The 26,696-nt window shown below is 43.0% G+C and overlaps 1 protein-coding gene across 1 annotated transcript in view; it reads left to right on the top strand.

The window, feature by feature from the left end:
* The window catches only part of ALK (ALK receptor tyrosine kinase), a 525,427-nt gene that overhangs the window by 162,783 nt on the left and 335,948 nt on the right, over positions 1 to 26,696 (top strand). Inside the window, exon 4 of the mRNA XM_030799790.1 lies at positions 17,331 to 17,532. Within this exon, the coding sequence (XP_030655650.1) occupies positions 17,331 to 17,532 (202 nt within the window). The remainder of the gene's footprint in view (positions 1 to 17,330; positions 17,533 to 26,696) is intronic.

Here is a 26,696-nt window from a genome sequence, read left to right on the forward strand (position 1 = left end):
GATAGCATCTATTTCACTGGGTTGTTGTAAGATTGAATGAGAGAGTTTTACAAATCATAAAATGCTGTCCAAATAAATTACTTCTCCTCCAAGGTCACCCAACTAATGAGAGGTGGTTCAGGAACAAGAACCAGGCCGATGTGATTTCCACATATGGACATTTGAAATTTGAACACTACTCATCTTGAGCCTGGCTTTCAATTTTTTTAAAACTGTGATTCACAGTAAGAAATATATTTCACATCCCAATGCAAGACACATACGCGTGTGTGTGTGTGTGTGTGTGTGTGTGTGTACGTGTGTGTGTACCTGTAGATCAGCAGCCACTGTTATTTCCCAAAGGAGAGTTACAATGAGGATATTTTATAAATTCATTCTGCTTCTTCCTCCTGCTGGTCTTCTCCTCCTCCTCCTTCTCCTCCTCTTTGTTTAATGCTGGTCATGACCCACTAAATTGATTTCATGGCCCATTAATGGGTTACAAACCACAAGTTGAGAAGCACTGATCTTAAGAGTCCAAACTTCAAGGCATTTTAAAAATTGATTTGTTTTATGTTGCAAAGAATAAGCCTCTGTAGCCACTAGTCATAATGTTCAAAAAGGAAAAACGTCCCCCCCAAGGTAAATAAGAAATATGACACTGCTTTAGATAAGATATAAGAAAATAAGTGAGTTGCCCACTTTTTTGTGAAATATTATTAATTTATTCATTCAGCAAATGTTTATTGAAGAAACACTGTACTTGGATTGCACCAGGTACTAGTGAGCCCCAGCCCAAGACAGACAGGATCCCTGTGCTCATGGAAGTTCAGCTCCAAAACAACAGAAGCCTTCGCTGCAATGACTTAGCCAGATAAGGATCTTGGGTGTTTTGCTTTGTGTTTCCCACAACAAGAAGAGCGGAGACAGGCAGTTCAGCACTGGCATAGATATCCAATGACACCATTAGTGACTTAACTCTTTTTTTTTTTTTTGAGACTGAGTCTTGCTCTGTCGCCCATGCTGGAGTGCAGTGGCACGATCTTGGCTCACTGAAACCTCCACCTTCCGGGTTCAAGTGATTCTCCTGCCTCAACCTCCGGAGTAGCTGGGATTACAGGTGTGCGCCACCACGCCCGGCTAATTTTTTGTATTTTTAGTACAGACAGGGTTTCACCGTGTTAGCCAGGACGGTCTCAGTCTCCTGACCTCGTGATCCGTCGGCCTTGGCCTCCCAAAGTGCTGGGATTACAGGCGTGAGCCACCGCGCCCAGCTATGACTTAACTCTTATTACTTTACAAGTCCACATCCCATGTTGTCAATCCCTGGTTACAAGACAGCTGCCACACCTCCAGGCATTATGTTCATATTCTAGGCAAGAAAAAGAAGAAAGAAGCAGAAAGGGGAAAATTTCCCCACAATTCCCAGCGCCAGAGGGCTGCCAGATAAAACACAGGATGCCCAGTTAAATGTGAGTTTCAGATGAACAACAAAATTGTTTTTTAGCATAAGCATGTCTCATGCGATATTTAAGATATATTTTCACTAATAAAATTGTTCGTTATTAATCTGAAATGCACATTGAACTGGGTGTCCTATATTTTTATTTGCTGAATCTGGCAACCATACGAACATAATTCTGCTTACATTTCACAGCCAGAACTGTGTCACGTGGCTGTTCCTATCTGCAAGGAAGCCTGGTTAAATCAAGTCATTTTTTTTAAACTTCCAGTCTCAATAAAAGAAGGAAGCAAGAGAGAAGGAAGTTGGTTGGGGACCTGAGTGAGCCAACCTATGAAATCCACCTCAGTTCAGTTCCCCTCTGGCCTTTCTTATAGATCATATTATGGAATTTGTTTTTGTTTTTGTTTGAGACGGAGTCTCACTCTGTCACCCAGGCTAGAGTGCAGTGGTGCGATCTCTGCTCACTGCAACCTCCGCCTCCCTGGTTCAAGAGATTCTCCTGCCTCAGCCTCCTGAGTACCTAGGACTACAGGCGCACGCCATCACGCCCAGCTATTTTTTTTGTATTTTAGTAGAGACGGGGTTTCACCATGTTGCCCAGGCTGGTCTCGAACTCCTGAGCTGAGGCAATCTGCCCGCCTCCGCCTCCCAAAGTGCTGGGATTACAGGCGTGAGCCACCTCGCCTGGCCCCGTATTATGGAATTTCTATTTTAATCTGTACTCAGTGAGAAGGAATTGAAGAGTTTAAAAGAAGGGAAGGATAACCTAAATTAAATGTAAGAAGATGGTTCTGACTTCTGTGTGTAGAATGTATGAGGAGGAAGTTTAGGCCTGAAGTGAAAAGATCTGTTAGAAGCCCAGAACATTCTAGAGCCTTTGAGAACTCAGCCTGGCCATCTTGCCATGCAGATACCTCAGCTTCCTGCATGTGCATTGACTCTTCCGAAAAATGAAGAGGAATGGATGAGAGGCCCCTGGGTGCCCCATGCAGCTCTCCCAGAGTGGCAGCAGGTGATAAACAGTGATGCATTCTCAGCTTCCCTTTGCTTCCCAGCTGCGTGGCTTGGTTATTAACATCCACCCACGTTCCATGCTCCTTCTTCAGCAGGGGTGTCTGAGAGCCGCAGTAGATGGAACATCAGAACTTATTATAATAAGGTTGAGATTTTATGAGACTCCTGCAAGGAAATGGGCAAAAAATTGCTTTTTAAAATATTTAATTAAAAAAATCAATGGAATGCCCAGAAAAAGCAATAAAAGCTGCTGCCTCTTAGCAAAAATTTTAAAAGTAACATAGATGTTTATCCCTTGACATCTGGGACTTAAAGCAAAATTGAACAATCCGATTCCAGAGCTGAAAAACCCACATGGGAAAGGGAAAACCTGACTTTGTGCTTCTCTCTCTCTCTAGTGGGTTTTGTTCCACTGAAGGCACCCTGGTCGCCCAGCTCCCTCCCTTCCGTCCTCCTCCTCCAGCAGGTGCTTTTATCTCTCCTTCCTCCTGTTTCTCATTGAATTAAATCAATTCTTTAGTTTTCATTTGGTTCCCCTTTCTCCTTCTAGTCAGATCAAGTGCTTTTCTATTTTCCTTGAGGATTACCAGAATGAGCTCTTAGGCAAAAAGGATTTCTCAGCACTTTGTCTTCTGTTTCTTTCTATTTATTTGCTTTGCCTTTTATTATCTTTTTTTGCTGACACCCCAGGACACGCATGCAGTATGTAGAGATTATTGGCTCTGCCCCTTTTTTCTAAATGAAATCCATTGATGTAAAAAAAAAAAAAAAACCACCTTTGTGTCTCACCTAAAAATGGTTTATTTTTTAACAGGGTCAGAGATCTAAAAGGGAATATATAAAAACATACTACCCCACACATAGACATATATATACATTCATACATATGCGTATGTTTATGTGTATCCATCTATTGATGTACACGTATATACACACACACACGTACGCATATTTTACTACACACACAAGAGCATAAATATATATTATTTCTGGGGAACTTCTGCCTCAGTTAAGTTGGACCTGAAGTGTTGTTTTGCCTTTTCAGTTTGCAGAGGCTCACTAATTGTGCAAATTGTACTACTACTTCTAGGCTACAACTAACTCATTATCTTAAGATTAATAATACTATCAAGAAAAATCAACTCCCTCTACTCCCTTTCTCTCTCTTAATGAACACACTTGGTTTTTCTAATGATTCAATCTCAAAAACAAATACCATTTCTCTTCAAAGTGCTTCCAAATGAAGATGCAGAACAGCAATACATGTAAGTCCTGGTGGTGGAGAGTAACAGAGCTAATTCCAAATATTTTACATCAAGACAGAGGGAGACAGTAAAAGTGCACAGGGAATGAGTGCCCACATAGCTCAGCTCTGCTATGGAAGCCAGGCATAGTCCTTCACCCACTGGACTGTTTCCTCAGCTGCAAGGTGAACAGGTTGGACCAAATGATTTCCAAGAGCCTCTAGAGCTTTGAAGTTCTGTCTTTCCATTATCTCAATATTAGGCAAAGCATGCCAATGAGCACAGTCCCACCTACTCTTTATTCTAAATGTCAAAATTCTGCTCTAAAACCTAAAATATGAGTTGAGGCTACACAGGATAGTAGAATTCAAGTTTGAACAATAAACAATAAGGAGTCTCTTTCAGTGGCCCCAGTTTTCTTTGAACAGTTCATAAGACCACATGAACAAAGGAAACCCTCAAATACTGCTCAGCCATGGTGAGGCCATCTAAGCCCTGTGAGTGATTTCAAAAGGAGTACCCACTGTCTGGGTCCCACCTGCCCATGTGTTAGTCTGTGATCTCTGGGGACAGTCAGAAAGAAGAGCTTGAGACCAGCTGCTGGGCCTGATCCACAGAGTGGTGAGAGTGCTGAAAAGTGAAAGGAACATCTGCAGGCAGCTGAGAACCAAACCACAGGGCATTTGACTGAAACACCTTCGTAGATTTCTATCATGGACAGGCATATACCCAGTGAGTGTTCTACTGGACAGAAGTCTGGAAACCTTGCTTCTAATTGCAGATCCACCACTAATATGCTGTGTGACCTTGGGCAAGTCCTGAACTTCTTTGCTTCTTGGTTTTTCTCCCCAGTACAACAAGCGATTAAGCTACGTGACAATCATGTTTATGTCTAGCTATGACATTCTCAAAGTCAGATATGGAATGTAGCATTTTTAAGTCTCCTCAGGTAGCGAGACCAGTGCAGTAACTCAGAGGAGGCTTTCCAGGAGCATGATTCTGCCAGAAGGAGCTGAGGTCTTATGAAAGGACAGTTTGAAAGTCAGACAAGCAGAAAAGACTTAAGAGATGATACAGATGTAGATACAGATTAGCCATACACATAGATATCGATATAGATAGATATGGATAAGGATATATTGTTTCTCCTTTTTTTCCATGATTTTTTCCTTTCTTATTTTCTGCAAATGGTCTTTGCAGCAGAAATAGATTAGAGGAGGATATCCAAAGTGTGTTCCATAGAAAATTATACACAATAACAAAAGGGTTCTGTGCACAAAGGAGTTTGGGAAATGTTTCATTTTATAGTCCACTCTTGAAGAGCCACAACTCTTATTGGCATATCAAGGCTCTGAGAAGTCTTCAGTGAAAGAGCCTGTTTACTTCTTGTTGTACCCAGGAGTCCTCAGACTCATTTGCCCACAGAGCCTCCTCATAATACCTGTGGACATCCATGGGGCTGGTATTCTGCGGAAGGTACTCTGGAGTTGGCACAGCATTATTCCCCAACACTGATATCTCGGGGCATGCATCTGGGTGAGGCCTGCATGCATTACACTGCACTCCTTCTGTCCAGATTCCAACCCATTAAACCTCTGCTGTTCCTTACTTCCCACCTAACATGAGTGGCATCGTGATCAACTGAATGAGTAATAGCTTATAATAACGATTTAATAGTTTATTGTACTAAGGACAATTAGCCAATGATGCCTGGATCCTGTTTGATTGATTTAGATGGAAATCCATCCATCCATGAATGTGTGTATTTATGTTCTCACTCAGAGAATATGATTAAGAGGCCTCTGGTTCAGAAAGGTGGATTGAACATTTGTCTCCTCTTTTGAGATCCCACTAAAGTTATATTAAATAGAGAACTATCAATGGAGGAACAAATTCTGAATAGCAAACAGAGCAGGAGGGGAGGCATGAGCAATTTCTAGAGCACACAGAGGAGACAGAAGCTGTCCATGGAAAAATAAAGTGGCCAGAGCCCAGAATGTGCCAAAGAGGTTTAGAACAGAGGAGGTGTCCTATCTGCTGAGAGTGCCGGTAAAAGATCACCTGAAAGAAAGGATGAGGGTAAAGAAGAAGAATGGAAATTTCTCTATGGTTAACCTAGATGGCCTTCATTCCTTTTTCAGTATCATTTTCCCAAAGCAAAAGGTAGCAGGATGCTTAACCATAGGGCTAGGAAAAAGCCTCTAAAACTTCAAGTGGAGTGATAGACTTATTGTTGCTAGTGGGAGTGTTCATACCCAGGGTGACGTGCCCTTTGGGCTGGCATTGGGAAGCAGTCACCTGCAAAATGGCTTGTTCCTGACACTGTCCATCAGGCAAATTGCGCATAAAGGACAAACACCATCTGTACACGTATAGCTCCTGTTAGCCTCCCTAGTCTCCCCTGTTTAAATGTGAGGGGCTGATCAATGATCACTCAACATGTGAATAATCCAGCAGCATGAAAAAGAAAGATCATGCATAGCAAGACAGCCTTTTCTTGCCATATGTTTCCTCCCCTCACCCTTACATAATCTGCTGCCGCCTCTCCCCAGGAGCTCTAAGCCTCTGTTCATTTCTGCACAGTATAAAAACTTCTGTCCTCTGGTCCTTCAAGTCTCATATTTTGTGTCGTTCCCATGCATTTGCACATAAATAAATTTATATGCTTTTTCTTCTGTTAAAAGAAGAAGAAAAGAGAAAAAGAAAGATCAATGTAAAAAAAAAAGCTGACCCCAGAGAAAACAAAGATAAATCAGATAACTAACAGAAGCTAACTTGAAAGATAAATCTCTTAAGAAAGATTCAAGATTAAGCATGAGGTAATTAAATTATCAGAGAAATAATAAAACAAGATTTGCTAGAGATGAAAGAGGCATGTGTTTTCTGATTGACAGAGGCCAGCAAATGCCACGGATAAATTTTTGTACAGATCTATAGCTAGATGCATTGCAAAATGCCATGGATGAATTTTTATATAGATCCCTACCTAGATACAATGTATTGAAATTTTAGAACTTTAAAGTTAGAGAAAGATCCCAAAAGCTTCCAAAGAGGAAAAACAGATCAATTACAAAGAAATTACAAATAAAACCAGCGTTAGACTTCTTCTTAGTAACACTGACACTAGAAAACACTGAAGCTAGGTCTTCAACTTTTTGAGGCAAAGTTTCTAATCTGCAAACCATAACCAGAAAAGCTACCAACCAAATGTAAAGATGAAATAAGCATTTCAAATATTCAATGATTCATTAAGAAATTTCCCCCTGAAGAAGTTTTCTGAGGATGGTGGGACTAACATAAAAGTCTCAGTGAAAAGAAATTTCAGAATAATAGCTGTACCATAGGCCCAGAAAGCAACTGATACAAATCAAAAGAGGAAATCAGTGTCTTCAAGAAGAAGGGAGTCATTTTTTCAAGGAGTATATGGATGTGTCAGTGATATGGTAAAGAAGGCAGATATAAAATAAACAGAAAAAAAATCAGCTAGAAATTCCTGGAAAGACAAACTGAAAAAAACAGAACAAAACAAAACAAAAAAACTGATTCTGTAGGGACCAAGGGAAAACTTCCCCTTTGCCCTCCCTCTGAAGGTTCATGGAAAAATTAACCCACAAAGGGCAGATTAATTGGAGAAAAAGCACACCAGTTTATTAATGTGCACACAAAGGAAAGTCACAGAGTGATTAACCCACCCCTCAGTGGGATGCAGAAGCTTATTTACTGTCTTGGAGTTACAAAAAGAATGGGGACTTGGAGTATGGCCAAAACAGGTTATGGTTGCAAGACAGGTTATGGGAGGAAGAGAAGAGGAAGCTTGGCTAGCAATGGTGGTCTTGTTATGTAGATGAAATCTCACGGTAGCAGCTTTCAAATAGAATAAATAATAAATGTATTCTTCAGACTTTTAAAGGTATCGACTTCTCAGTTAATTTTTCCTAGCTCTGGACAAGGGAAGAGCTGCTTGCATCAGTGCAGATTTTCTACAGATGCAAATCTGCCCCACCAAAGACAGCTTTGCAGGAATACTTTTGTTTTCTGACTCTCCAAGCAGCCATTTGAAAATATGTCAAAGAAATATACTTTGGGGTAAAAAAGTTTTATTTCCTTCAGTCCCCACTTTGAAGCCTTAATAAGTTTCACATATTTGGCCATGTGTGGTGGCTCACGCCTGTAATCCCAGCACTTTGGGAGGCTAAGGCAGGAGGATCACTTGAGATCAGGAGTTCAAGACCAGCCTGGTCAACATGGTGAAACCCCATCTCTAGTAAAAATACAAAAATTAGCTGGGCGTGGTAGTGAGCCTGTAATCCCAGCTACTCAGGAGGCTGAGGCAGGAGAATTGCTTGAACCTCGGTGGCAGAGGTTACAGTGAACTGAGATGGTGCCACTGCACTCCAGAGCAAGACTCTGTCTCAAACAAACAAAAAATGTTTCACATATTAAAAGCCAAGTTGATAGCTTTGGAGAGGTTTGGGTTAGAGATCGTTAGAGATAGACAAAAGAGTGGAAAACAAATTGGGATATGCAGAAAAGAGTAAATTTAAATACACCATCCCATCTCTCTTTAAATCAGTCTTTTAGTCCTGAGAATAGATCAGTTTGGTTAAACCGTTGTGTCCCATTCCAGGAGGAGGCATTGCAGGTAGGCTAGGCTCTATATATGATGCAGGCAAACAGATCATAAATAAAAGGTATTTCTGTGGAAACAGGAAAAAAAGGCTAATGTCTGGAATAGTCTATGAACTACGTTTTTTAAGAGTCTCTGAAGCATCTTCAGATTTCAGTGACAATCTGACACATATTTCTGGATTGTAGTTTGAATTGGGTGTTTAAATGAACTTTGTGAGTTCGTATATTACTGGCTGTTTATATATAATTTGCTGTGGTAATTTTTCTTGAAGTTTATTTAAGTGGCCTATCTTTAGTTTGCAGGGCTTTAAGAAAAGCACAGTTTTAATTTCTAATAATTTCTAATAATTTCAAGTTAGAAAAATGGAAGAAAATTTGAAAATGTTATTTTGGAGACTTGTAGCCAAAAAAGAATTTAGGATTCAGTCTACATTGTGAGAAAATAATAAAAACTCAAAAATAATGGACAAGGTTGGAATCTCATAACAGAGTTATGAGGAGAAAAACCTATAGGGTTTTTTAAAAAAAAAAAACAACATAATTTTTTTCTTTAGTCCTTTATTTCTGCCAAAGACAAATAATGGTATGACAAACTTATTTGCAAAATAAGTATTAGTTTGATAATATTTGGCCTGATTATTCATATAAAGTGTAGCAAGAACAGTGATTGGTCATAGAGGCTCTTATAAGTTAGCTTTGTTGGAATTTTTTTACAAGGAATCTAAGATTAGACTTTTTAAAACCTCAAGGCTAGAAAGCCAAGCCAAGGAAGTGCCACTTATCTATATCTGTAATACCTGTACAAATTGGGTGAATTTTTCCCTTCTCAAGGTCTTAAAATATCTTGAGGTTTCTGGGCCTGTCAGAAAGTGACATCTTTTACTTACCACAGGTCAGGAACCCTATAAAGAAACTGTGTAGAAAAGGTATCAGGTCAGACTTTTTAAAGAGCTTCTTATCAGCTCAATAAAGTCAATCTAAATTCCTTGAAGCAGTCTGATCATATTTGAAAATATGCCATTTCAGTCAAGGCCTTAGTAAAATAACCACTATATCCAATAACCACTATATCCACTATTAACTACTATATCCACTATATCCACTATTTTGTCCTACAAAAGAAAACAGATTCTAATTGAACTTACGTAAATATATTGCCATAAATTAAGAATACTCACAACTTTTCAAAATTCTGGAGAAATCAGGTAAAGAAAAAACTAAATGTTTTAATTTTGCTCACAAAACTATACTTTACCCAGTTGTTGTAAGCTTTAAGTAGCTCAGAAGAAAAAGTTTTCTTAACTTTAGACAATAAAGCATAAAAAGAATCAACAATGTTTCAAACAAAAAGAAGTCATTAAAAATTATTTCAGTCCTCTATTAGTTCAGTCTCATGTAATTAATTCTTGTCCCACTTGATGTTGTGTTGGCAATTTTCATAAACACGTCAGATTATTAAAATTAGAGTCTTGAACTTTTTTTACCTAGTTGAATGATATGATCTCCAAAGTTATAATACCTGTGCTCAAGAGAACCTGTCAGAGTCCTTTCAATTAATTACCTTAAAGAGGAAGCAAATTTTGGACAGTAGCTGATTACAAACTTTTTTTTGAGAATAATCAAAGTAAAACAATAATTGTCTGTAGATTAAAAAAAGACAGAAATAGCTATAGTTAAAGACACAACTGGCAATGAAATTTGGTTATTTTTGTGGCACACAACAATTTAACATAATATTCTTAATTATTGCTGATAACATATACCAAGACTTATTTCAAATATGAGACAAATTAAAATCTGCCACAATTTTGACAAGTAACAATGCAAGAGAGAGAATTCATTTGATCCTGATGCTGGAAATGTATCCTGCTTGGAGTAGAATGCATTCTTGGATCTATAGAGAAGATTATAAATATAACCCTTATTCACTGCAGTGAGAAATATATAGCCATCAGTATAAAAGGTCTGTTTATTGATTTTCCACACTTAGCATCAACTTATAAACAAAACACAAAATACTTAATCATTGTTACACAATCTTGACAAGGTAAAGGAAAAGTACAGCTGATTTGGGAGGGGGTTGTGGAAGAGAAAAAGTACAGGAAAGGGCAGGAAGACTAAATAGCCTCATCTTTATAGTGAGGAGAGTCAAGTGATACTGCCTGGAGCTGAAAGAAGAAGTCATAAATATATCACATAAAGTTAAAAACTTTTTTTTAAGGTGTAGAAGATAATTTTTAAAATCAAGAACATTTTAAAAATCAAGAATTATAAAAGGGCTAGATATTGTTATTTTTCTTATTGTCCTATCCATGTCTAAAGCTGTCACACCTGCAAGTAAAACTATGACTATAATATTTAGAATTATGAAGGCAGCCACCTAAAGAAATTAGAAATCCTTAAAAAAAAATTTTCCAGTGTGTGGAATGTGGTCAGGTGGAGCCGAGGTCAGAGACTGTTTTAAAAAAATTATAAGCAGTTCTGTACTATTTGATTCCTTGTCATGTGTATTAGTTCATGCTTGTGTCACTGTAAAGGAACACCTGAGTCTGGGTAACTTATAAAGAAAAGAGATGTAATTGGCTCATGGTTCTGCAGGCTGTACTGGAAGCAAGGCAATGGCATCTGTTTCCTGAGTGAGGGCCTCAGGAAACTTACAATCATGACAGAAGGCAACAAGGAGCCAGCATGTCACATAGTGACAGCAAGAGCAAGTGAAAGAGAATGAAGAGGTCCCAGACTCTTAAACAACCAGATCTCACATAACTAACTGAGCAAGAACTCACTTACCACCAAGGGGGTGGTATTAACCCATTCATGAGGGATTTGCCCTCATGATCCAATCACCTCCCACCAGACTCCACCTCCAACATTGGGAATCACATTTCAACATGAGATTTGGAGGGACAAACACATCCAAACCATATTATTTCACCCCTGCCCCCCCCCAAATATCATGTCCTTACATTTCAAAATATGGTTATGCCTTCACAATAGTCCCTCAAAAGTATTAACTCGTTCCAATATTAACACAAATGTTCCATGTCTACAGTCCAAAGCCTCATGTGGGACTCACCTATGCGCCTATAAAATCAGAATAAGTAATTTACTTCTAAGATACGATGGTGGTACAGGCATTGGGTAAACATTCTTGTTCCAAAGTGGAGAAACTGACCAAAACAAAGGGGTAGTAGGCATCACACAAGTGTGGAACACAGTAGGGCAGTCATTAAATCTTAAAGCTTCAAAATAATCTTCTTTGACACCATGTCCCACATCCAGAGCACACTGCTGCAAGGGGTAGGCTCCCAGGGCCTTAGGCAGCTCCACCCCTATGGCTTTGCAGTGTGCATCCTCCATGGCTGCTCCCACAGGTTGGAGTTGACTGTCTGCAGCTTTTCTATGCTGAGATTTCAAGCTGCCAGTGTCTCTACCATTCTTGGATATAGAAGGCAGCAGCCCCCTTCCCACAGCTCCACCAGGAAGTGCCCCAGTGGGAACTCTTTGTAGAGGCTCCAACCCCACATTTTCCCTTGATATTGACCTAGTAGAGTTTCTTTGTCGGGGCTCTGCCCCAGTGGTAGACTTCTGCCCATGCCTCCTATGGAATTTAGATGGGAGCTGCCAAGCCTTCTTCACTCTTGCATTCTGTGTGTCTTGTAGGCTTAACACCACATGGAAGCATGGCTTATGTAATCCAAAGTGGCGTCTGGAGCCATACCTGGGCCCTTTTGAGCCATGGCTAGAGCTGGTACAACCAGAATGTAAGGAGCAGTGTCATGAGGCTGAGCAGAACAACAGCACCCTGGGCCTGGCCCCTGAAACCATTCTTTCCTCTTAGTCTCTTAGGCCTCTGAGCCTGTGATCAGAGGGGCTGTCCCAAATAGTCTTGAAATGCCCTTGAGATCTTTTTTTTATTGTCTTGGATATTAGCACTTGGCTCCCTTTTAGTCATGCTATTCACTTTAGCAAGTTGCTCCACAGGCCACTTGAATTCCTTCCCTGAAAATGTTCTTTTCCTTTCTACAACATGAGTAGTCTGCAAATTTTCCAAACCCTTATGCTCTGCTTTCCTTTTAAATAAAGTTTCAAGTTGTCATTTCTTTGCTCCCATATCTGATCATAGACTGTTAGAAGCAGCTAGACCACTCATGAACACTCTGCCACTTAGAAATTTCTTCTGCCACATACCCTAAGTTATCACTCTTAAGTTCAACCTTCCACAGATCCCTAACGCATGAATATGAATGCAGCCAAATTATTTGCTGAGGTGTAACACAAGTTACCTTTACTCCAGTTTTCAATAACTTTTTTATTTCCATTTGATACCTCCTTAGCCTAGTCTTCACTATCCATATTTCTATCAGCATTTTGGTCAAAACTATTTAATTAGTCGCTAAGAAGTTCCAAACTTTCCCTCATCTTCCTGTCTTCTGAGCTCCCCCCGCCCAAATTCTTCCAACCCCTGCCCATTACTCAGTTCCAAAGTTACTTCTATATTTTCAGGTATGTTTATAGCAAAACACCACTCATTGGTGCCAATTTTCTGTATTAGTCCATGCTTGTGTCCCTGTAAAGGAATATCTAAGGCTGGGTAATTTATAAAGAAAAGAGATTTAATTGGCTCATGGTGCTGCAGGCTGTACTGGAAGCATGGCAATGGCATCTGTTTCTAGTGAGGGCCTCAGGAAGCTTGCAATCATGGCAGAAGGCAACAAGGAACCAGCATGCCACATGGTGAGAGTGAGAGCAAGAGAGAAAGGAGGGGAGGTCCCAGACTCTTTTAAATAACCAGATCTCACATAACTGAGTAATAACTCACATGTACCAAGGAGATGGAGCTAAACCATTCATGAGGGATCTGCCCCCGTGATCCAGTCACCTCCCACCAGGCCCCACCTCCAACACTGGGAATCATATTTGAACATGAGATTTGGAGAAACAAACACAACCAAACTACATCACCATGTTACCACCATATCAATTTGATTTTTAGGATGATTGAGTACCTACCATGTGGCAAGCATTGTGTTGCATACCAGATACTTAGAGGAGGCAGCAGCCTTATAGCAGAAGCATCTAAGAAACAAATGATGCTAGCACAGGAGCCCTTCCTAGGGATGTATGTGTGTAAATCGGGAGAGAGGAAGGCAGGGCAGGGAACCACAGCTTACTTCCTTACATCTCAGCAGGAAAGTTCATGGAGCATTCGGCCAATTGATTAAAACTGTTGGTATATAACCCTCAGAGAGGTGAATTATGAGAAGAAGAGTTTAGGACTTGGAGACTTGACTCAATTTCTTTAGATTAGTAATATTCTAGGCAGGCAGATAGAATTACTGACAGTTTGGGGCTGTAAGAATCCGTAGAGAGACTGTATCCAACCCTTTCATTTTACAAAGGAAGGTTGGTAGTAGCAGAGCTACTCCAATTTAGTCCTTCTGATTCCAGGTTTAGTCCTAGATCAAAGGAATTCCAGACTAAGACACCTGTCAACACAGGGAACTGATTTTTATTACATACCTACCTTGAGCAGGCACAGTACTGCCTACTTGATACGTGTTATTTAATTTAATCTTCACAACAGCCCTATGAGGTAGGCTCTGCCCATATTAAATTTGAGCAAATTAATATTTAAAGTGTTTAAATAATTTGTCTAAGGTCAATAACTGAACAGATATAAAAGAGTTTGACCTCTAAGTTCATGACCCTTGGGTTTTGGCCCATAATTTGAGCCCTGCTGGTTGAGATGAGAGCAGCACATTCCTACACTGGTGACCAGAGGTAAAAATAATAACCATTTCATATTTAATCATTAAACATAACAACACGATGCATAATAAAAGAAACATGGTCATGGCGCTGTATGAGCAGAGCTCTTTGATCTGCCTCTCCACTCTCCCATGGCCACACTGGGTGAAGGTCTGTGTGCTGCTAGACCATCCTTCTTAATTAGAAAGGACCCCAGGAGACTTCGCCTAGCCCCAGGCTATCCTGAGCAAAATAAATAGAAATGGAAAAGAGAGAGAGGAGAGATAAATTCTTACTGACTTTAAAAGATTTATACTGACAATATCCCAAGGAGCTTATGAAATGTATTTTTTCCCTTATTTTTGGTAGAGGAAAGCTGCTGATGAAGAGATAGCTCTCAACTATAGAGTTCCATTGAGAGGGAAAATACTTTAAGCTCAGTCGCTTATTGATAGTCCAGTTGCAGAAAATAAGATTCATATAAACATCATCTCACATATTAGAACTGGAAAAATAATCTATCTTCCAGTCAGCTTTGAAAGAGTTCCATTATTGAGGTGCCAAATTTCGGGGACAGAATTTACATGCATGGCCACACCCAAGGGTGGAGAGGAGCAGTGACACAGAAAGAGCCCCTAGTCCCAATACCTCAACATCTTCAGCTGGATTTTTGAGCTTCTCATGCATGTGCACATGTGCATAGCAGTAATCTTCCTAAGAAGAATGGAGATACTTTCTTTATTTTGCCCCCATTCTTCCCTTCAGTAGCTCAAAAAAATCCTGGTTTCTACTCAACATTGAGAACATCAGAGAATGGTCTCAGACCAGGACACAGTTGCTGCTGCTCCCTTATGTGTAAATTATTATCGGACATGAGACTAGCTTCATCCTAACCCCAGGCCATACCCCCAAAGAGTCTGGAGCAAGACTCTGTCCCCAGAGATACTTCCAGGGTCCTCACGTGCTCTGCACAGATACACACTACCCTAGTACTGGAAACCCCAGTCATCCACCCTCAACACATTGCCTTTGCTTACAACAGTAACATAGCAAACACTTCAAATTTGCATTTAGTCACATTCTTGCCCTTGTGTGGACTTGTGGTGCAAGATGAGTTTGGGTCAATATTAATTCCCTCTTGCCCCCACCATAACAGATCAGTTCTCTTGCAGCACCACTCTGATGGTGCCATTCTCCTGCTCAAAATATCTGGCTATTATCCACAAAATGAAGCTGGAAGTCTTCAGCCAAGAAGCAATGCTCTCTATGGTCTGGTTACACCTCCTATCACCTTGGCCCTCCTTATTTCTCAGTCTTCTCTCCAGCGTCCTACTCTGCATCCAAACATCATCTACCTTTGTCCTGGCTCCTCTTCCCTTCAACTTCTGCACAGTCCATTCTGCCAGTATCTTTGTTTTTCTCTGCCTTTAAGACCTGGCTCAAGGGTCTTCCTCTTTAAAGATCGTCCCACCTGGACCTCCTGTCTCCTCCTTCCTGAAGGCTCCCAACATGTTTTGCCTGGATGTGTGTCTGACTTTATGGCCTCTATTTGTGCTGATAGTTCTTGCAGACATCTCTGCCCCCTGCCAGACCTGGAGTTCCTTGAAGGCCACAACTGTGTCTGTCACATGTGTGTCCTCAGGGCAAAGCCACTGCTTGGATGTTTGCTCAAAACAGGCATCCATTAAATGGAATCTGAGGGCAGAAAGGAGTAAGGAAGGGACTGAATAAATGGATTTGGTCTGGTGCCCATGTGCCCCTCATTCCCCTTCCTGTCCCTCTGACTTCCAAAGGTATACATCCTGGACACAATGTACCTTGGCCATGTTTTAGGCTGAAGTACACAGCGGGCCAGTGAAAAAGATACAAGGAGAAGAGTACTGCTTCGGAGTCCAGAAATCTGGAGTCTGGTCTTAACTTTCAAACTAAGACTTTGGACAAGTCATTTCCCTATCTGGATCTCCAGTCTGCTTCCCTAGGAAAGCAAAGGGACTGAATCAGATGATCTTCCCAAATCTTTGTCTTTGGTTCTAATCCCTTTTCTTTTCCTCTGTGCCCATGACAAGAATATTTCCTCCACTGCAAAATACTGTAATAATGTCGATTATTTATGACAGTTGTAGAGCACTTTTCTCATATGCCATGCTGAAGCTTCCCAACAAGTACAGAGGGTTCACATTCTCAATCCAGCTCAGACACAGTCTTGTGCTTCATCCCGATTTTAACCAGAAGTCGCTTTTACTTACTTTAAGAAAGTTGGAAACCTCCAATTCCTGGAACAACACCTTCCTTTTGAATAATGCTTTACCTTGGTAGGAATCCCCCTCTTTTATCTGCACCATTGTTTATTGCAGGCTGCTAGTTTATTTGCCTATTTGGGAAATTGGGTTATCTGCAGAAGGAGACCTTGGAAGTGCCAGGAGTAGTTTAAGAAGACTGAGTACTCATTAGCTGCTTCCCACTGTGGAAGTCAGGGATCTTGTTGAAATAAATTTCTTCTGCAAAAGGAGCAGCATCTAATGGCCCAAAACTTCAATGCAGAAGTGAGCAAGTAAAATTAATGTATCAGAAGGAATGCCTGGAACAATATAATGGTGGTGTGCTTTTACACTGACAGTAATCCCCATGAATGTAGGTTTCTTGCAGGTCATTTGGCCTGTGCTACTGGAATCAGGATTGGCTTGTTCTAGAGGGAAACTCTGCCATGGGCACAACACCAGGGGGGATTTGTAGGGCTTTTTCTGTGGAGACCAGTTGCAAGTTCACATGACTCATAGGCTCAAGAGCTGAAATGAACCTTAAGAGATTATTGAGTTCAGCCAACCCTCTCACCCCATTTTATAAGAGAGGAAACTGAAACCTAAGAAAGTTAATGCTTTTCCCAAGATCATTCAACTAGCAAGGGAAGGAACTAGAGTCTTTTGAAGTAGATGTTTTTATTCCTGTTTTGCAGATGAAAAATCAAAGGCTCCAGGACACAGAAGTAGAAAGTAGGGGAGCTAAGGTTAGAACCTTGGTCTGCCTGATTATAAGGCCCATGTCTCCAGCCACTGTCCACCTGCATCAGGCTATACTATTTACAAAGAAAATCTAAGAACGGAGGAAAAAGGCTGGGTGCATGCAGAGAAGGAGATAATGGCCTCCAGTATCTCTGATTTTGATGCCATTTGTCTCTAAGTCTTGCCACAGAGCTACTGCTGGTCTTACCTGAACACGTCTGCAGATTCATTTTCCCTGTCTCTTTCCAGGCTCCTTTCTCCTCCTCAACACCTCAGCCGACTCCAAGCACACCATCCTGAGTCCGTGGATGAGGAGCAGCAGTGAGCACTGCACACTGGCTGTCTCGGTGCACAGACACCTGCAGCCCTCTGGAAGGTACATCGCCCAGCTGCTGCCCCACAACGAGGCTGCAAGAGAGATCCTTCTGATGCCCACTCCAGGGAAGCATGGGTAAGTGCTTCTCCATGTCCAAAACTGATTTTATACCAGGTGATTTGGCTTTTGGTTACACATTTCCAGAGTCTGTGACATCTACTTACAAACTCATGATTGTCCTTTAATCAGTAGGTCCAGGTTGAGCAATTACTACTAATATCCCTTGGGTAGTGTCTTGGGTAATGATTTGTAGGTCCCTCTGACTGCCCTGGCTAGTGGCCCTTCCAGAGGCCAGAGGACTAGCTGCCAGAGTGGGGATTTCATAAGTGGGTGTTAAAGATGTTCATTTCCCAAAGTTCAGATACAGCCAAGAATAAAACAGCCAAAGAAATGTTAAAAGGCCAGAATGAAAGTAATTTAATATGGTAGAAACGGTTTTACCAGCAGAAGTTGGGCAGGAAGGGAAAGGACAAAGTATTTTGGCCATCCAAGCAGGTTCTATGGGAGTTTGGTACCCCAGAGCAGGATTAGTCATGGATACTATACCAGTGTAATTCAGTAGAGATTGGAACAGAGCTTTGCGCTACAACCACCAAGACATATGACCGTGGAATCGTCTAAGCTTTCTGGAGATACTTACTTGCTTACTCAGTGATCCATCAGGCCTCTACAGTAGTGACATTGGAAAGCACCTCTGTGCCTGGCTTTTGTTTTTCCATTCCATAAGTATAAATACCATCCTATGACCTCAGCGTTGAGGGACCCCAGATCTGATTACTTTAGCAACAAGGATCCTTCTTTGTAACTTGTTTGCAGGAGAAAAAGCACAAATGTCTAGCTATGCTTAGACTTGGCTTCCTTCTAAGAGAATACCTTTTCAGAAGGGTCCCACCTGAACGATGACTATTATCCATCCTCCAACCCCATGGTGTGCAGGAGAGAGACCCTGCCTGTTGCTTTGGCAATAAGGCTGAATGGCCTTCTTCGTAATTGCTTGAAAGTCTTCTCCCCACTCCCCGCCATTAACCCATCTGTATTTAGTTGCACTTAGAAGGACTACAAGCTGCTGCAGTCTCATCAGGAATGAAATCTTGACATCAAAAAGAATGCTCTCCCCATTCCTAAACTCATATCCATCTTCTTGCCTCTGAAATGCCTCTCTGGGCTGGCTGAGAAGGTTCCAGCTACCAAGGACTCTTGCTCTATTCACCAGATATCAGTGTGGCATAGCAGGTGTCTGGGCTGCCCCCTGTTTGGGACCAGCTGTCTTCTGGCACCAAGCCTCCCTCCAGCACGGCTTCTGTTTCCAGTAAGAAGCCTGGATGGGAAGGCTTCTTATCTGAGGGCAGGGCTATGTGCCATCCTATAGGTATTTGCCCATCCTCATATTCTGAGAGCTGCATATGCTGACTTATCGCTCTCAACATTCCTTCCTTCCCTACCAGGCCTGGCAGAGACCAGGGAGTGCTGCTTGAGGCTGCTGAGCCCTCAGGCATCAGTCCATTGTGGTGCTGGTGGGGGGTGGGAGGATTCACTGATGTGGCTGGGAGAGGTGGAGTTGGAGTCTGAGAATACCCATGAGTGTGAGAAAAGGTGCCAGAGGGGTTTCAGCACTTCTTATGTGGCCTGGCCTGTTTCCCTGTATAGCATAGTCAGGAAAATAACTCCTCGGGTATGACTGGCCATAGGGCCTTGCAAATAGTTTTTCCCTCTTTACCCTTTCTATGCTTATATAGAAAGTCAATTCTCATTTAAAAGAGGAGAAAACTGAGGCAGAGAGAGGAAATAGGAAGTGACGTGGTCAAACTGGACTCTTTCCAGGAAACCTAAAGCCTCTGAGGGAGAAAGGGTGGAGTTGGGAAAGAGAAAGGGAAATATGAAAGAATCTTGCAAAAAAAAAAAAAAGAGCGATTATTTTGATTATTTGATCCTTCAAGACAAATAAGCCCTGGGACTTGCCACGTCAGTGCCTTCAGGGGCAGCCTTCCCTCCACATGATGCCATGGCCACCTGCCTCAAGGTCCACCTGGCCACCCAACTTATCCTCTTCCCAAGGCAATGCCTCCATCACCAGAGGAGCTGCTCTGTCCTCTGGAGGGCGTGAGTTGAGCAGGAGAGAGGAATTGGGACTGAGCTGAGGCAAATTCAGTGACTTGATGGCTTTGTCTGGGGCAGAGTTTAGTGATGAGCAGGAGTGATTCCAGATTTAAATTAAAGATGCCTGGGCCAGCCTTCTCACCTCCCATGAGATCAGTGTGGTGAGGGTAGAAGGTGGCAGCAGAAAGGACAATCAATAGACCGTCCACTGCAGTGCAGAGCTACTCTCGTGGGTGCCTTAGCCAGCTGCAAGGAACAGGGCATTTGCCTAGCAAATCAAAACTTGCCCAGCTTTGCACTGTTCAGAGTTTGGGATCACAAAGGATGGAGATTTGCCTGCTCTCTGATTATGGGGTCGCTGCTAGTCTCAAGAATCTTTAGATTTGCAATACTCAGCAGTTTGCCTTGCCGAAAGCTCACTCCATTTAATGTCAGAGATGACCTCACTAGCATAGCACTCAGAGCAGCGAGGGGGACACAATGATATCCTGGTGATGTCGAATGTGATGATTACAAATGGGGCTGGCTTCCTCTCATAACAGGAGATGGTGGTTTGGGGACCACTATTTGGAAAACAACATTCCGTGTTTGTAGTAATGAGGCAGGAAGTTGTAATAATAAAGTCGGCTGGGGAGAGCCTGACTCAGAGGAGTGGGCTGAGGAATGACAAGTCAGATGCCACCAAGTTCCCCGGAAACCACTGTGTCGTGAGCAGGCGGTGCCGGCTGTCATGCACCGGCGGGACAGGAGCAGCAGGCTGGTTGGAAGCACTCGGAGGCAGAAGGCAGGGGAAAGGCAGTTGGAGAAGGACAGCAGCTGCTCCCTTCCTAGTTGCCTGGAAAGCAGCAGAGTATATGAGGTCTAATGAATCACAGAGCATGAGTGGCCACATTGGCCAAGGCTGCCAGGCTTTGGCCAGAGTCTCGCAGGGGACAGACAGATGAGTGCCCAGCCTGCTCATCTGCCTGGCCAGAATGACCAGAGAAGCAAGGAAGCAGAGAAATAGGGGCTATCAAACAGCCTAGGCCCGGCTGGTCACAGAGTCACATAGGCATAGGACATCTTAGCTAGAAATTAGTGGCCATAAAGTCCCCATGAACAGAATGAATATGATAATACTTATGTAAAATGGTGAGCTGTGAAATGGCATATGGAAAATGGCTCGTACAGTGCCTGGCTGTCGTTGGCACTAATAAGTGCTAGGTCCTTTTGGGTTCAAACATTCATCTCACCATCATGGGTTGAGTGCCTCTTGTGTAGCAGGTGCCAAAGACGACACAGCCGAAGACAACAAGGTCACAGCTTTCAAGGAACATCTAGTCCAGTAAGACACAAACAGAATAGCAACAGCACACGCTTGTGTGAATGTTTTAAAATTGAGGCTCATATTATTAAGAGGCTGAGCTAAGATCGCTAGTGGCAGATCCAGCAGAAGCAGCCAGCTAGGGAGCCACCCACTGGACCACACTGCCATTCTGATGTGTCTTAGAAAGATCGATCCAGCAGCAATTGTCTGTGTAAAATTGGTCTTCTCCTGGATGCAGGAACGCAAGCTTGAGGGTGGGTGGCGTGTTGGGCTATAGGAGACACTCTCCAGGGCTCCTACCCAGAAGGCCACCTCGAGTCTTGTTTCCTCTCGAAGCACATGACTTTCTCCCACAGCAGCAGGTATCTGGGGACTTTATTATGTATGACCAGAACTACACAGTGTGTGGAGGGAAGAACTGGGCCCCGAGGGGATAGAAGTTGCCAATCATTTGAATTACTAATACTTGAAAAGATACTTTAAACCGAAAGTCGTTGGGGAAACTCAGGCTTGAGCCAAGATAAGCTGTCAGGGCATTTTAAAGCACAAATAAGCCTCAGTCCAGAGGGTAGTGGTGAATTGAAATTCTCAGCACAAAGCCTTGCCTTTCTGCAGGACCTCAACCCCTAGACCAGGAAGATACTTGAGTCTAATCTCCTCCCCTTTCCATGTTGGTTTCCTGATGGGGAACATGAAGCCCAGGCGGGTGATGTGATGTAATGTGATGTGATGAAGGTCAAACTGCAGGCTCAGACCTGGCATAGTGGCTCACACCTGTAATCCCAGCACTTTGGGAGGCCAAGGTGGGAGGATCACTTGGGGCCAGGAGTTCAAGACCAGCCTGGGCAACATAGTGAGACCCCCAACCTCTACAAAAAATATATATTTTTAGTTAGCCAGGCATGGTGGTATATGCCTGTAATCCCAGCTATTCATGAGGCTGAGGCAGGAGGCTTGCTTGAGCCCAAGAGATTGAGGCTGCAGTAAACTGTGATCATGCCACTGCACTCCAACCTGGGTGACAGAGCAAGACCCTGTCTCAAAAAAACAAACTAACAAACAAAACTGCCTGCTTGTGGCAAAGCCAGGACTCGTTTCCACAGTGGCACCCTGGAAAGGTCTGTTTCCCAGCTGCCCAGCTGCATCAGGAAACCCTCAAACTCACTGCCCTTAGATTAAAATCTGCAGCCACCCTCCCCAAGTGAAGAAAAATTTGCGTTCATGCTGGGTACCCACACAGCTACCGCACTTACTTAAGGCAGTCAGTTCTGACCAAAGATCCCAGCTTTAAAACCAGTAACAATCCTAATAGGAAATGTGCCAAGGTAATTTAACTCAAAAAGATATTGATTTGTGGCCATCAGGAGGTATGGTTTCAATCCTGATTCCGCCGCTAATTTGCAGCATGGTTATGGACAACCACAGCATTGCCCAGCCGTAGCTTCTTACCTTCTAAAGTGGTGGCTCTGGCTGCCCTCTGCTCCCCTCTTCTGTCCTGGCAATGCCAGCAACCTATCCTCAGATGCCATCCAGGACTAGGGCAGCAGGAAGTAATTCTCCCCACCCTAGACTCCTGCTCCTGGACAAAGAGGAACCTCCCTACTGGCCCACTGATACCTTCACCACTAATGCACAGAACCCTGGCGGTTCCTGTCAGTAGACAGGCCGAGTGAGAGATGGTCTCAGGGCGGGGCACCTGTGGAAAGATGCCACCAGGTATTTGCTTCTGAAAAGGGAGCTGATTGCTTTTCCCAGGCTGCTTTGGGTTGAACTTCAGTCAGCCCAGGGCAATGTGGCAAGTCTTGACAGCTGGGGAAATCAGAGCCTGTGGCATTCAGCCTCCATGGTCAAAAGTTCTCTTCGAATCTTGCCTGCATGATAAACGAGATCAGAAATAAAAAAGGTGATCATTTATTGAAACTGATGCCCTCAAGTGGCAGTGTCACAATGATTTAATTTCAGGCCCAGCTTTTTCTCACTTTCAAAGTCGTTCATAGAGTCAGCTTCTCTCTTTTCCCCCATGGTCTGAATAACACCCTAATAAATATACAATAAGGCCTTTAATGCCTAGGTGATTTACACTAAAAAGAGAGAGCCATTCAAAGGCTCTAAAGATAATTTTTAAAAGCCTTAAAAATCACACCCAAGCTTGTTAGGGGGATATTTCTCAGACACCTTGTTATAGGAACAATCATGTAGCTCGAAGTTCTCTGAGCACACAGTGGGCAGGAGACTTGAGGTCTAAGTGTTCTTGGAGGAAATTCTTCACACACAATATGAGCTTGGACAAGTCTCAGAATCTCTACAAGCCTCATCTTTGTCAAATGGTAGTAATTGTGCCACTCATGGGGTTGTCGTGCGTTTAAATTGGATTAACAAGAAGAGCAGGTGCTGATAGTGCCTACCTCCTGCCTCCCAGGCTGTCTGTCTAAGGGACACTCTTCTCTCAGGCTGCTCAGGGTCATGGGAGAGGGCAGGAAGAGAGCCAGGGTTACAGATTTCACTTAAACCCCTCCTTCTCAGAGTAACCACTTGTGTTCTCCAAGATGGATCCCAAAGTACCAGTCCCATCGAGTATACCTGGATTTACCATATTTCTCCCCACTTTAAGTAGTAATATTGAAGCAACTACTAAAATGCTAGTCCTCTTTAGAGGAACTGGACCTTCAGCCATTAACATAGTAGGTCTCAAGCTTTAGTAATACAAGTGAGAACCACACATTTTACAAACTTCATATAATTGAGTCTCATCTTTTTGTTTTGTTTTTTTTTCTGAGATGGAGTCTTGCTCTTGTCACCCAGGCTAGAGTATAGTGGCGTGATCTCAGCTCACTGCCAACCTCCGCCTCCCGGGTTCAAGTGATTCTCCTGCCTCAGCCTCCTGAGCAGCTGGGATTACAGGCCCCCACCACCACAGCTGGCTAATTTTTGTATTTTTAGCACAGATGGGGTTTTACCATCTTGGCCAGGCTGGTCTCAAACTCCTGACTTATGATCCACCCACCTTGGCCTCCCAAAGTCCTGGGATTAAAGGCAAGAGCCACTGCACCTGGCCCAAGTCTCATCTTAAGCCATTCTGATTTTTCTCATCTTGGAGTGGGCCATGAGCATATGTATTTTTAGAAAGCTCTGCAGGGATTCTGGGTGTGCACCAAAAGTTAAGAATCATGGCTCTAACATCTTAGCTTGAATTGGTTGATCACATAAGCGGGTAGCTTTGTATAACCATTTACTAAGCACTAAGAAGAAAAGTAAAAAAGAAAGCTTAAAGACTTGGGAGTGACTTGTGTTTAAGGTGGAGAGCCATTTTTCTCCCACTCATGGGTGGACAGGCTAGTGACAAGGTTTCCACCCCTGGCCTAATCCTGCCTACACAGTCCCTGAGCTGGGATAGCTGGAGGGTATCCACGGTCATGAATGTCGCTGGTCTCCACAGGTGGCTATATTCTCGACACTTCTGTTGTCCTCTCTCTAGAAGGACTATGGCTTCCAAAGCCACAGGGGAATGAGAAGAATACAGATGGACTAGAGAAGCCAAACTTCTTAAAGCCAGAAGGAAGCTCCATCCCATTCTTCGATTTAACTATCCATCCATTCATCCATTCATCCACCATCCATCTATCCATCATCCATCCATCCATCTATCCATCATCCATCCATCCATCCATCCCATCCACCCACCTATCCATCCATCCATCTACCCATCCATCCATCCATCATCCATCTACCACCCATCCCCATCCATCCATCCATTCATCCATTAATCCATCCATCATCCATTGATACATCCATCCACCCATCCATCCATTTTCTTTGTACTTCACGTATGGACTCTCATCTAGGTCCCCAGTTAACAACAGAGCCACAGCCCTCCTTTTTGTTCTCAAGAAGCAGATACTACGTGGTTAATATTTATGGTAAATATCTGTGCAGTGCCTATTCAGTTTGCCAAGTGAGTCAACCTCTATCAACTCATTTCATCTTTACTATGATCTGTACCATACATATTATTCACCTGCTTTACAGAAGAGTAAACCAAATCTCAGAGAGCTTCCATAACTTGCTTATAGTCATGGGTAACACAAGGAAACAGATCTTCTGGGTCCATTTCTTTTCTCATGTTGTTTTCCCAAGAGAGCCTTGCAGTTGAACGCTGGCATCACACCTGGCTCCGAGGAAACTAAGAGCTGTTCTTATCCAATCAGGAAAAGCTCTTCTCAGGAAGACTCCTCTGGTATTTGGTCATCTAATTCTGGCCCACAAGTCTTGAAGATGGAGACTTTGGGCTGCATACCTTTTTATGCTAGCAATGTCTGGCACACTGCCTAGCACACAGTAGGGGTTCTATGTTAGGTGGGTGGATAACATATCAATTGAAGCTAGTTCTAGGATGCACCTCTTCTAAAGCCTAAGCTCTGGGTCTAAAAATTAAAGCCCCGTTCAAGATCACAGAAGAGTCTCCAATCGATGGAAAGATGAAAAGTATTTTCTCCCTGCCCTCTACCCACACCCAGGAGTAAATGTGTAACCCTCCCTGGGGCTCAGGAAGCAGCTGTCAAAATGCACCTCAACTGTGAAGGTTGCCATGAAGTACAAAGGACAATTCCTTTCCTGGCAGGTACAACTTTTACTCACGATTGCTTTCATTGATGGGCATCAAAAAAAAAAAAAAAAAAAAAAAAGATCATCGGCTTCTGCCAGTTCTGACCTTCGAAATTTGACAGCTGAAGGCTTGTAGTGAGGCTCTTTTGAGCTGCTGCTTTTGCTTTCTCACTCTGCCCTGGATATTTGATGGATTAAACACCAGGACGATGAGAGAACTGTGAATACCTGTAACCCTGTGCTTGTCAGAATGGCATCTTGGCCAATCCCATAATGATAAATATATATTGTATACAAAGAGAAGTCAAAATGCATAGAAACAGACACTTCTCATCTCAGAAGTGTTTACTGAGCCTCACTGTTTCCCAGTGGGAAGGGAGATGGTAAAAATAGGTGCAGGAATTTTAGTGATAGAACACTGGTGTCAAGAAATTCACTCATAGTTCATGTATGCATTCTGTCAACAAATGTCTATGAGTCATGCTCAGTCCCAGGCACTGGTTGGACTCTGGAAGCTCATTCAGCCTTCAAGGGGCTCAGAACAAGGTTTGGAGTTGGACGACAAGACAAGTTATGAGGCCATAAGGAAAGGGGTGTAATGGGGGCTGTGCATTGGGTGCTATGGGAATGCTTGTGGCTGTCAGGCAAGCTGGCCCTGAGAAGGACATGAGCTGGCTCTACGGGGGCAAGGGGTGTCAGGTGGATGATGAGAGGAAGACATTCCACACAGAGAGTGCACGTGTGCAAAGGACTGCCTGAGGACACAGATGATGAGCTGTGGCCATATGATTCCCTTGGTTTCTTCCTCCCCCTCCTGCCCGGAGTTCCTTATCCTGGCTCTCTGAGTGCTCACTTTCATGTGTTTGTGACCACTGGCTTATGTGGCAAGAAAACCCATCCCTCTCCACAAAAGCAGTCCTCAAACAGCAAAGCCTCATCCCTAGGCCCCACAATCACCATTACCTCTTCTTGTAGCAAATGTCCTGCTGCAAATGCCCAGAAGACCTCCCTCTGAGTGCAGGCACTCCCCTCGCTTTCACTTTCTCTCTGGTGGTATCTTCTTCCCTAACGAAAACTCCAAGTACCTACATGGACAATCTGTGCATGCAACTATTTTTTACCCCAGCATGAGTGGGTTTCAGTGGATAAGCCAGGACTTCAGGATTGGCCTGTTGCCCCTTCAGTCCCCACTTTGCAAGAAGAATAGCCATGGAGAGGGGGTGGGGGTTCTTCG

This window comes from Nomascus leucogenys, chromosome 19 (assembly GCF_006542625.1).
Source record: "Nomascus leucogenys isolate Asia chromosome 19, Asia_NLE_v1, whole genome shotgun sequence".
NCBI classification, from domain to species: Eukaryota; Metazoa; Chordata; class Mammalia; order Primates; family Hylobatidae; genus Nomascus; species Nomascus leucogenys.